Source organism: Myodes glareolus, chromosome 25 (assembly GCF_982192425.1).
Source record: "Myodes glareolus chromosome 25, mMyoGla1.1, whole genome shotgun sequence".
NCBI lineage: Eukaryota > Metazoa > Chordata > Mammalia > Rodentia > Cricetidae > Myodes > Myodes glareolus.
In genome coordinates, this window is record NC_142050.1 from 40988211 (window position 1) to 41001006 (window position 12796).

A 12796-nucleotide genomic window follows, 5' to 3' on the forward strand; every position below is an offset into this window, starting at 1 on the left:
GGAGGGAGATGTGATGAAGGGTCCAGAAGGGACCTAGAGACGAGAACAGAGGGTGGATATCATCAAGATATATTGTATACATGTCTGAAGTTGTAAAACATTAAATAGGAAATATTAGTTTTAAGAGGAGTATTTAAGAAATAGGTAGAAGGAATAGAATATTGACCTAAAGACTTTCTGATTATATTTCATTGTTTTCCAAATAAGTGGGGAGAGGCACATGCACTAATAAATCATGTTTTTAATTTGTTAATCAATCAGTACATCTACAGTATGATCCAGCTATACTCCTCCTACGTATTTACCCAAAGACTCAAAGTCAACATATCACAGATAATCAATGTTTATTGCAGTACTGTTCCCAGTACTAGCTAAGTTAGGAGATGAACCTGGTGTCTGATAACAGATGAATCAACAGGTCCCAGGGCTTCTACATCCCTAAGATGACTCCCATCTCCAGACCCATGCTTAGGGTTGAAAGGTCTGAATTTCTAGAAAATGTCAGATAATTTAGATTCTGTCATTCAAGTTCCTTTTCCTGCTGTCTTTTGAGTAGCTGGAGAATCAGACTAAAGAATGTATGGCTAAAGGAATTAATTTCAAGATTTTATTCTCAGTTAATAACCAGGAACAATATATTCATCTGCCACTATATCTCTTGATTGTTTGAAGACTGAAACAAAATGAAAATTCAGAAAGCTACAACTATCTGTATATTGATTCCATGTATGACTTTGTGTAAGCACGTACTACTACTACTGAAAGTACTAACTCTTCTTCCTTAACATCTGAAGATCTCATTATATATATGGCTTCCTCAGGCACAGAAATAGAGAGAGACTCAACCCTCTGTGGGATAGAATCACAGTGGGTGGATTCTTCCTGTCCCTGTAGGAACCATGGTGGTGCAAAGAGACCTATTTTCCACGTACTACACAAGGCTCTCATGACAATTGAAAGGATGACCCATGGATGTGACAAACCCATAAAGCCTTCTCATTGAAAAGGCAACTTGAAAAGCCATAGTTTTTCCCTGTCAGTTCTGAGACAGTCCCCAAGGCTTCCACCATCATCACATAATTGCAGAAATGTTTACATTTTCTGAATGAAGGTTTACCAGAGTCCATGTACAACAGTCTTCTCTAGACACCCAGTCTTCCTAATTTTTTTTTGGTAAGTTCTGATGAAACATAATGCTCTTTCCATTGTCTGTTTGCTTTTACTGTCACGAAATTACAGTTATACTTTCTTAATGTTCAAATTCTACCCATCAACAGTTGCAACAATTTGTAAGATGTACAAATGTTTATTGGTTTATTATACATTAATATGTCGTTGCATAACTTTAATCAACGTACTAATGGTTAATTTGGAAAGTAGCTTGTCATTTATGAAATAGAGGCATGTTTGTGCAACTAAATTCCTGAAAAAATATTATGAACAAATTAAATTTATACTTTTTAAAAATGGGCTTACATTATCATCTATAGAAACCTGTCAAATAAGTACACAAATATATATTTATTGTGCACAGCCTTATTTGGATGTCATACAAAGTCAGAGCAGTGAGGAGGTAATAGTTTAATTACAAATACCGCTACACTAAGAATAGAGTTGTACAAATTATGGGAAATGAATAAACACCTGCATATGGCTTATTTTCACCTGCCTCAGCACGAAACTTATTTCTCTGATAGTATAATGAGGTCCAACATAAATTTAATATTTTGACAATGAGATCATTCAATCTTAGATGTAGAATTTCATGGATATTTAAATAAAAGATTATTCCTCACTTCTGTTCAGCCACATAAGTGGAATTCACATAAAATCAAGAGGATAAAATTATACAACAGGGGGAATTATGTTTGTATTTACATTTTCGCTACAGAATTATAGACTTAGGAAGGTGATGTGAGTCAGTCAGGCAATAGTAACAGCAACCTTCTCTGCAACATTTCCCGCAGGAAGTGAGCCACCGTAAGCTGCCTGCAGAGATGGTACCTAAAACTGTGTTTAGAGCATCTGTCAACATTGAGCCCAAAGACAAAGCTACTAATCCTGCTGTCATGCCTGACCAACAGCACAATTCAAATCTGGCCAGTCATCTAATGTTAGTGTTAAGAATTAAACGGCAAGAAGATTCTTGACTGAATCTAAGTCTTTACGCTTAGAAAAAAAAATTGTGGGGCATTTACTATAGAGTGGAAAATGTCTGTGGAAGGGAGGATGAGTAAGGATTTTTTTTTATATATTTAGCCTTGTTACACCCTACTGAGCCCTTTCAATATTGAATGCAATACAGTTTTGAAATGCTGGTCCATCATTTACGGTTCATTGTTTATAATTAAAAATAATTATGGGATAACTCTAATGGAAGCCAAGACAAGTAGAGTTTATTTGAAAACTTCAATGTAACCTGTAGAATCCAATTTTGACTTGTATTTAATGGGTGTATTTATTATCAAATTTTAGATCCATCAAAACATGTTGCAATCATCAAGCCAACAAGATGTCTCAGTGCTCTTAAAGTCACAGCAGGGTATGAGGAGAGACACAACTCTACAAAGTCACACAAACACACTGTGTACACATCCACAATAATAATAGCTAAGGATACCTTAAATGTTAAGAGAAATGGATTTGTGCGTGTAACATAAGAAATCTTAAAAATCCACTTAAAAGAAAAATGAATTTCAGCTATCCTTACTTTGCTAACTTGCAAAGGGTGTACATGAAGCTTGTACAAAGCTGTTCTAAAGTAAAGTCTACTCTTGAACCTATCATTAACTCAGGTTCCTCTGTCACAGGGATATGGGAAACAACATGACCTTGATCACGGAGTTCATTCTCCTGGGATTTCCACCCAACCCAAGGTTGCAGATGTTCCTCTTTACTCTCTTTTCCCTATTCTATACCTTCACCCTGCTGGGGAACGGGACCATCGTGGGGCTTATCTATCTGGACTCCAGACTCCGTACTCCCATGTACTTCTTCCTGTCCCACCTGGCCGTCGTTGACATTGCCTATGCCTGCACCACAGTGCCCCAGATGCTGGTGAATCTTCTAGATCCAGCCAAGCCCATCTCCTTCGCTGGCTGCATGACACAGACATTTCTCTTTCTGACGTTTGCTATCACAGAATGCCTCCTCCTAGTGGTGATGTCCTATGATCGGTATGTGGCCATCTGCCATCCCCTCAGATACACTGCCATCATGAGTTGGAAGGTCTGTAGCACTATGGCTCTGACTTCTTGGATCGTTGGGATTCTTCTGTCCTTGGTTCATCTGGTGTTACTTCTGCCTTTACCCTTCTGTGTGTCTCAGAAAGTGAATCACTTTTTCTGTGAAATCACAGCTATTCTCAAACTTGCCTGTGCAGACACATACCTCAATGAGACCATGGTCCTGGCTGGGGCAGTGTCTGTGCTTGTGGGACCATTCTCCTCAATTGTGGTCTCTTATGCCTGTATTGTTAGTGCCATCCTGAAAATCCAGTCAGGTGAGGGTCAACGAAAAGCCTTTTCCACTTGTTCCTCCCACCTCTGTGTGGTTGGATTATTTTATGGCACAGCCATTGTCATGTACGTTGGACCCAGACAGGGAAACCCAATGGAACAGAAGAAATACCTCCTACTGTTTCACAGCCTTTTTAACCCCATGCTCAACCCCCTGATCTACAGTCTCAGGAACTCTGATGTGAAGAATACTTTGAAGAGAGTTCTGAGGATGCAGAGAGTTTTGTGACAAGTTTGCAGCATCATGTTTAACAGTTGACAGGAGAAATCACCCTCTCAAGACGGTCCTAGCCATCCAGGACATACGCATTCCCTTTATTGATCTTTGCTGTCTCGCGCCCTCCGTTGGATGACTGACTCATTAGCTATGGGAGGAATTCTAGAAATCTGCAATTTCAAATGCTGACATTAACAGATTGTATAGTGGAGTTAGTCCCCACCAGAGCCAAGATTTCAAAGTCACGGTTCCAAATGAGCACTTCTCAGAGAGCCAGCTAGTCGTGATGCAGCGTTCTATCTCCCCAAAATACTCTCTGGTCAAACCATAAGCCTTCCAGTGGACTTTAACAATGCGTTCTGTGATGGAAGAAGATTGTGCTTGACTCCATGGTATATTTCTCTGTAAAGTTCACATCTTTATTAGTATAGGGAAAGCTATAAATTTTTTTTGTTTGAAAAATGAATTCTATTGCACTTTTTGGCTTTCACCAAAGTTAATTGTTGTGCCATATTTTCAGACACTTAAGTCACCTGGAACAGGGGAGCTTGACTGACTACTTGAGGACCATTTCTGAAAATCTCTTCTAGGACAAATACATTTTTTTTTTATTTATCCTGCAAGGAAGTCTCTACCGAGTATGTCGGTTTGAGGACAGTAACCCACATCAATGAATATCAGAATCTGTTTGGTTATGGAAAGTGGGGGGTCTCTGACTTCTATTGTTCAAAATGATCCTTTGGAGACAAGGAGACAATGACTTGGAGACAATGACTCCAAGCATCCCTTGCTTCTTGGTCCAGCACACCATTATAAACCACGGGCATTGAGCTTATTTAATCTCACGATCTTCCAAACCTGGCATGAAATCATGTGTGAGTGTGTATAATGAATCTAACTGTGTGGAGAGGGGCTGGAGATGTGATGGAGTGAAGTGGTGCTTACTTACCATGGTTGAAATCCTAGGTTCAATCTCTAGCTTCTGAGAGAGAGAGAGAGAGAGAGAGAGAGAGAGAGAGAGAGAGAGAGAGAGAGAAGAGAGAAATAATGTATAAGATAAGAAGAAAGAGCAGAGACAGAAAGAGACAAAAAGTTATATTTGTTTGTTTTTGTTTTTTGTTTTTCTTTTTTTGTCTTTTTATTATTAATTTATAAAAATTTCCACTTCCTCCCCTCCTCCCAATACCCTCCCACTCCCCCCACTCCCTCTCCTCCTCCCTGTCCAGTCCTAAGAGCAGTCAGGGTTTCCTGCCCTGTGGAAAGTTCAAGTTCCTCCCCCCTCCCTCCAGGTCTAAGAAGGTGAGCATCCAAACAGACTGGATCCCCAAAATCCAGTATATGCAGAGGAAACAAGTCCCAGTGCCATTATCAATGGCTTCTCAGTCAGCCCCCATGTCAGCCACATTCTAAGAGTCCGGTTTGATCACATGCTTGTTCAGTCCCAGACCAGCTGGCCTTGGTGAGCTCTCATTAGATTAGTCCCCTTGTATCAGTGGGTGAACGCACACCTCGCGGTCCTGACTTCCTTTTTCATGTTCCTTCTGCTCCTCATTTGGACCTTGGGGGCTCAGTCCAGTGCTCCAATGTGGGTCTCTGTCTCTATCTCCATCCATCGCCAGATGAAGCTGAACTGGCCTTGGCCCATAACCATACTGATGAATATTTTGCATAAAAAGTTATATTTGGAATGAAATAAAAATATAGTTTGGCTTCAGAGTTTTAAAATACAACTGATTTTCTTACAGAAATCTGAAAAATGTCAAAACCCACAGTTAAAAGCTGTGTCCACCTGCTATGACATAAAAAACATACTTTTCAAGTGATTCCCTTTCCTAGCTTAAATTTCTTGAAATATACATGTACATTTAGTTTCTTATCCTCTTGAAATGTTTTACTTTTGTACCTCAGCATTACTTTGCAGTGACCAAACATCGTTGGACGTTGGACCACATCGTCAAATAACTGTTTCCCCAAATGAATCATTTTGTTAATGCCTCTTTTCTTTTCAGTGTTAATTGCTTGATGGCCACAGTTTGCAGATGCCCTGAAACATGACAGAAAGAGGTTGTATTATTTATGAATAGCCAGGAAAGCACCAAGGTTTCCTGTAACCAGAGGCTCAAATGTATCTAATGTATCACCCCGTGTTTGCCATCGCAGGAGGAGCAGAACTGGACCACGGACTGACATGCACTCAAAGGCAGACAGTTAGGACAAATCGCCCTGCAAGAACACGCTATGTGGAGCCAGTTTGTAAATTCTGTGATTGATTGACATGAAATCTTTTAAAATGACGCTCTGACAGCTCTATATTCAGTAAAAAAAAAATAATGAAATATATTATGAAGGCTATGACAGTGTCTTAGACAGTATTTAAAGAACTTTCCATAGATAAAAGCTAATTTTCCAGGGAAGGTGTCATGGAGGGGGTCTGTTCCTCTCTCCTTTGAGAGCCTGAACCCAGATTCTTTACATTTCACAGACTGATATCTCTATGGGAGGTTTGTGCCCTAGCAAAATCCCCAAAGGCCCCACTGGGATACCTTGGCTCCTTCTTGGACTACTCATGCCTTCCTTACCAGCTCCCACAGCACCTTCTCACCTTGAAATGTAACTTGGCTCTTGTCTCTCAACTTCTACTACACCCCAGGGGACCCAGGCTCCACCGAGGAGAAGCTAAGAGTCACAGTGCATTCTGGTAACTCAGCGACTGGTTCACCAGAAACATTCAGAGATTGGGGACAGTGCAATTCTGCGATCCTTGAGGACTGAAAATGTCAAGTGTCTGAGAACTGTAATGACAGTTGGAACCTCATGGGTGTGCTGGATATTTTCTAATTGTGAGTTCTGTTAGGAATGAGAAGAGTGATCAAAACACAATTGTTCATATCTGCTTCCCAGCAAAGATGGTTGAGCATGATCCTGTGCCTCCTCTGAGCCCTCAAGAGCTGTCAACTAGGCTGAGCCCTCAGAGAATAAAGCCAACTTCCCTGAGGATTCTGTCATATTACAGAAAGGAGCAACAGTGAGGACTCGGCACATACACATAAGCTCTAAGGAGACAGGACCTATGCCAGCCTACCACTCCTTTTGCTTCTGAGACTCTTGGGTCCTTATGTGGAAGCTGTCAAGGTTACCTGGATTTACTCTGTCTTTAATTCCTACAAGACAAGTTGTAGTATCTAGATTTTATTCAGCTATCACACTCATTGTCATTCCTTCTGTGTCCAGCAGAGAAGCAAAGTCATTGTATGATGTGTGTGTGTGTGTGTGTGTGTGTGTGTACAATGTGTGCATACAAACTCATCGTTCACATTCTGCATGAACGGTTAGGAATTTCTACTTTATGGGTTTAAGTGAAATACATGGAATAATTTTCCTACTTAATAGAAATTATAGTAGAATAGTTTATTGAAAGATGCTCTGCTCCAGTGAAGTTAATATTTTTGGTTGTTTTTAAATGTTGCATCTAATTCTTGTCAGCACTGTCAAAACACATGCTGTGTTTATGATGATATATTTATTGCAATGAAATAGAAAGCTAAATGATTGCTAAGTGTTTTATGTTTTATACTGACCTTCCATATTCAACTCTATAGATACTCAGACACTTAGAACATACTCTGCAAATAAGTAGATTTTCTGTAGCAATTAGGAAGAATCTTTGGGATAGATATTTTAAAAAGGATGAAAGATACTGTGTGTCTGAGGTAACACAGCCAGGGAGGGAAGGATGAGCTGGCCAACTACACCAAAGTCTTCTTTTCAGAACAATTTTATATCCAATAATAATATCTAAAGTATTCTTTTTTTCTCTCCCTCTCCTCTTCCTCCTAAAGCACACTTTCACAATGCAATCTTCCCTGTCTCAGACCTATCAGTCAGCTGCACATTGTACTACCATAGGACGTGGTTCATGGAAGTACTCCACAGATGATCAGTTATTACCAGCCTTCAACAAATTATGGAATGGATCATAATCACACGAGAGTGACTTTCTAGTTCTTGCTCATCCAGGATAGTCTCTACTTCCAGAGAAAGCATTTGTTGCATCAATTCTCACTCCTTAAGATAATTTGTCAAAGTCTATGTTTATAATTATGAAAGCAAGAAATGTAATATTTTCCAGTTCTTCCTTATTATTTACAAATAAGAAGTCAACATTTGAGCTGAACAATTGACTAACAATGTGGGACTGATTTATGAATTCTGCTTTACCCAATGCTAACACTGTAGGAAAGAGACTATTTATTCAAACTTAGAGATTTAATTGTTTTATTAAGTAAACTTGTTTTTGACAAAATTAGAACTATCTCTAATGCATTCTGATTGCTCTCTCCTCCCTCCCTCTGCCATCCCCCGCTCACCTCTGTTGAGGTTCTTCCTCCTCTCTATCAGTCCTTATCCCAGATTCCCGACTCTGAGTTTGTTTTGTGGCCATTTCAGCTCATCCAGCATCACGCTGTGAGCACTGGATTGTAACTGACCATGGGAACCTGGTGAGCTCACCAGCGGATGCACAGCTGAAGGCAATGACTTCCCCTCTCCCTAAATCTACCATTAGCAAATAACCCAGCAGAGAGGAGCAGGGACCCCTGAGCTCCTCAACCCATGCTGACTGCTAACAGTTCCACAGTGTCAAATCCCTGCAAACTGCAAGAAAATGAATCTGTTTGGCTTCCATCCATTTTTACACAGCTATCAAGAGAAAAAGATAGAAGTGTGTTCCCGATTCAAGTGCCGAACACTCTGTGAATCCTTCTACTGCCCTTATCTAATTTTAAAGGTCTTCCTTTAATACAGAATCACAGGAATGAAGAGTTAGAAAATTCCAGGACTCACTTCCTGCTAGAAGATGGGTCTGAGCTGAGCTCAAGTCTAGTAGGCATCACTTTCAGTGGACCAATCCCATCACACAGTCGTGTCTGTTCTTCATTAACTTCACATCTAACAAATGTGTATGGAATGTCAGAGTTCGCCACTCAACTGCTTTCTCAAATTGGGTGCAGAGGAGCTACTGGGCTGACCTTTCTAATTCATCTTTTACTTTAGCTTCCAAAGTTGCAGTTCAGAATTTTGTGTGTTTAAAAAAAACAGGGATCAGCGAGATAGCTCAGCTGGCAAAGGAGTCCACCACCAGCCTGGCCATCTGAGTTTCATCCCCGAGACCCACAGGATGGAGAAAGAGAACAACCTGCGGTTGTTCTTTGACAGCCACACGCAAGCAGTGACACACACATGACCCCTATGAACACTATATAAATACATAAAATGTAACAGACTTTATTAAATTAAAAAATTAGATACTTAGGCAACCACAAAAAATTCTTTCTATCCTCTCTTGAAATCATTCTATCATGCATTTAATAGAAATAAAAATATTATTTAGATTATTGTCATATTGGTGAAATATGGCCATTTCTTTCTTCAAATAAATCAGAGATATTTTCTGTTGTTTGAAAGGAAAGCATATTTTATTTCAAAACGTGCTTAAAGGGGATTTTATTGGTCAGAATCTGATCAATACACTTTAGATCCAGCTTTAGAAGAGTCCTTTGGGGCCAACATCTTGATATGCCAAAGTGCAAAGTCAAGGAACATGCTATAGTATTTAAAGACAGCTCATTTAAAATTCAAAGCACAAAATTTTTCTAATAATATTTTGGTTTCCTATAGAGACATCTATTCACGAAAAGGAGTTATTACCTGATGGTTGAAGAACATGAAATTACAGCAAGAAGACCTAATCAGAGGTCGTTATGGGTAAGGCTATTGATCACCAAACCCATCTCTGCATCCTGTAGACACCCATCCACCAAGTAGCTAGCATCCTTGTGTTACCTGGTCGCTCAGTTCCCCTTCCGGAAGTCATTTTACACATGCTGCTGAATGCTGCCTTCAGGCCTGATGTTTATTCTCCATATCCATCTCCTCCATCATTTTTTAAATCTTTCTCCAAATGCATATGTCATGAAACTGACCACATTTCGGCTCACTGATTTGGCCAACTCCTTTTGCCCTGCTTCTGGGAGACTGCATCCAGCAACAGTGGCTTTTGAGAAGTCCCTAAACTCCAGTCCTCCAGTCTCACCTTTCCTTAAGCTGTCTTGTTTCCACCTCTGGGTGGGTTGTTATTCTCATCAGTTGTGAGTATATTTTGCAATCTCTCTCTCTCTCTCTCTCTCTCTCTCTCTCTCTCTCTCTCTCTCTCTCAGAATGCAATCCTTCTCTCATGCTAACTTCTTCAGGGAGCATTCCTGATGTCACCCTGTGTAATGACGACAGTTAAACAAGGAGATGAAACAAACTTGGTGTTATTATTCCTCACGCTGGTTATGGAAAGGTAACTAAACCTTAAGTTATTTTGAGCTCATAACAGCTCTGATAAATGTTAGCACGCCAAACTATATTGAATGTCAACAAGACTTACTGGGGAAATTATGATTTAAAAAAAAAACAAGTTCTTCAATTTAGCATGCAAATAATGTATAGAATATTTTATCACTAATTTGACAATGGAGTTTATTGTCAAATGTCAGATAAAGAGACTTATAAAGCATTTTTCACTGCCTACTTGTAAAGAATATGTGCATCCTTTTATTTTTAGAACTCTGTAGACCAGGCTGACCTTGAACTCGAGATTGTCTGCCTATGCCTCCCGAGTGCTGGAATTAAAAGTACGTGCCACCATGCCAGCTAAAGAATATGAGTGTTCTTGATGAAGAAGTCAGCTACTGTTTTTAAGTTTGAATAGAAAATTATTATTATGAATTTCAACTATGGTATATATTGTGAATATAAATGATTTAATTAATAATGAAATGAGAGTCCTATCCAATTTTCATTTTATGCTCTTTTATGAAAAAGAAACAGAAGGAACGATCTGATCAGATAGTGCATAGGAAATGTTTTCTGTGAGTGTTTGCATGTAGATGCCTACCATGCCCAGCTTTCAAATCCTGGAGAGCTTATGTATTGTTGGGCTTATAAACACAGCTAATAAAACACAAAATTCCCTATTGTCTATGGGCTCCAATAGAAATATTTCTGTGGCAAATTAATGATTCTGACAAAGGCTTGGTGAACCAGTTGTCAAATTAGCAAATGTTAGTTTGTTTCAATTTTTCAAGACAATAATACACATTTTGTACAGATATAGTTGCATACATTTTATTTATATATCTAGTTCAATATATGGTACCATAAATAATTATTAGATATTGTTTCTACAAACACTTTCCTTCTCACTTGCTCACAACACTCCAGATTGTATTCAAGTATCTAAACTTTAAATTGAACTCAATAATTCCAGAATTACTCTTGTAGATCAAAAACAATACTACTAATAAAAAGTTGCTGTTTCATAATTTCCTTTGGGTAGAGCTATAAAAGCAGTCTCTAGTTAGTTAGTATATAAATATTTATAGTAGCAATCATAACTTCTGCCAAAGCAATTAGAATTCCTTTCTAAGGCTGTTCTCATTCTGAGAGCTCTTTTTGAGATTCAGCAATTCCCCTACAGATTTGTTAATATAAAGCCAGAAATGATCAGTGTTTCATACTTATTTTATATGTGTGGATTTTCGAGTTCTTGACTGCCTCAGGGTCAGGGGTTCTAAATAAATAATCATTGGTGACACATTTTTCTTCTAAAAAATGAATGTCAGACTAGTTATTTTGCTTAAAGATAATTTAGTTTTTGTAAGCATTTACTTATTAATTTTAATTAATTAAGTTCCTAGTGGAGGTCCTTAATAGTATTCCATGTCTAAGACAAATAAACAATAGTTGTGTCCAAAATATCTGCGAATGACAGAGTCGTGTTAGATGACAAAAGTTTGACACCTCTATTTGAATCAGTTGTGTCTCAGTTCTCTGCATCTCTCTGTCATAGTGAAATGGAGGAAAATCAGACAATGGTCACAGAGTTTGTCCTGCTTGGATTCTGCCTTGGCCCACAGATTCACCGAATTCTTTTTGCATCTTTCTCCCTATTCTATGCTTTTACCCTGGTGGGGAATGGGGTCGTCCTTGGAATAATCTGTCGAGACTCCAGACTCCACAGCCCCATGTACTTCTTCCTCTCCCATCTGGCCATCGTTGACATTGCCTATGCCTGCAACACCGTGCCCCAGATGCTAGTAAACCTCCTAGACCCACTCAAACCTATTTCCTTTGCTGGATGCATGACACAGACCTTTCTCTTTTTGGCCTTTGCACACACAGAATGTCTCCTCCTTGTGGTGATGTCCTATGATCGATATGTTGCCATCTGTCACCCACTCCGATATTCTTCCATCATGGGCTGGAGGGACTGTGCTGCTCTGGTTGTCACATCCTGGGCATGCGGCTCCCTCCTTGGGATGGTTCATATGGGCCTCATCCTGAGACTGCCCTTCTGTGGACCTCATGAGATCAATCACTTCTTCTGTGAAATCCTGTCTGTCCTCAAACTGGCCTGCGCTGATACAACACTCAACAAAGTCGTCATCTTTGCAGCTTCTGTGTTCATCTTAGTGGGACCCTTGTGCTTGGTGCTGATCTCCTACACATGCATCCTGGTGTCTGTTCTAAAGATGCAGTCAGGGGAGAGCCGCAGAAAGGCCTTCTCCACCTGCTCCTCACACCTCTGTGTGGTCGGGCTCTTCTTTGGCAGCGCCATTGTCATGTACATGGCCCCCAAGTCCCAACACCCCGAAGAGCAGCAGAAGATCCTTTTTCTGTTTTACAGTTTTTTCAACCCCATGCTGAACCCCCTGATCTACAGTCTGAGGAATGCTGAGGTCAAGGGAGCTATCAGGAGGACACTGGGCAAAGAAACTCATTCCCAGTTAGTGTGATGTTTGAACCACAAGCTTCAGTAGTTCGCTGCAATATTAACCTCCAGTTGTTAACCTAAATACAGAAACATCCACATTGTCTTTTTTCTGTACCTGATGAAAAGAACACATCCTCCTTCTACAGGTTCAAAAAAATATATAAATGAGATGTCTTATTGACACAAAGTTTTATCAAACATGACTAATTTCCAATTGAATTGATGTGGAATTATATAATGTTA

The 12796-nt window shown here is 39.6% G+C and overlaps 2 protein-coding genes across 2 annotated transcripts; both read left to right on the forward strand.

The window, feature by feature from the left end:
• The first annotated feature begins 2814 nt into the window (after positions 1-2814).
• Positions 2815-3747, forward strand: LOC146889669 (olfactory receptor 2A7). Its single transcript, XM_085683562.2, has one exon. It carries the CDS (start codon positions 2815-2817, stop codon positions 3745-3747), a length of 933 nt encoding a protein of 310 aa, XP_085539688.2.
• Positions 3748-11633: 7886 nt separating this feature from the next.
• Positions 11634-12575, forward strand: LOC146889670 (olfactory receptor 2A1/2A42-like). The gene has a single exon (XM_085683576.2). The coding sequence runs from the start codon at positions 11634-11636 to the stop codon at positions 12573-12575; it is 942 nt and encodes a 313-aa protein (XP_085539702.2).
• Positions 12576-12796: the final 221 nt, after the last annotated feature.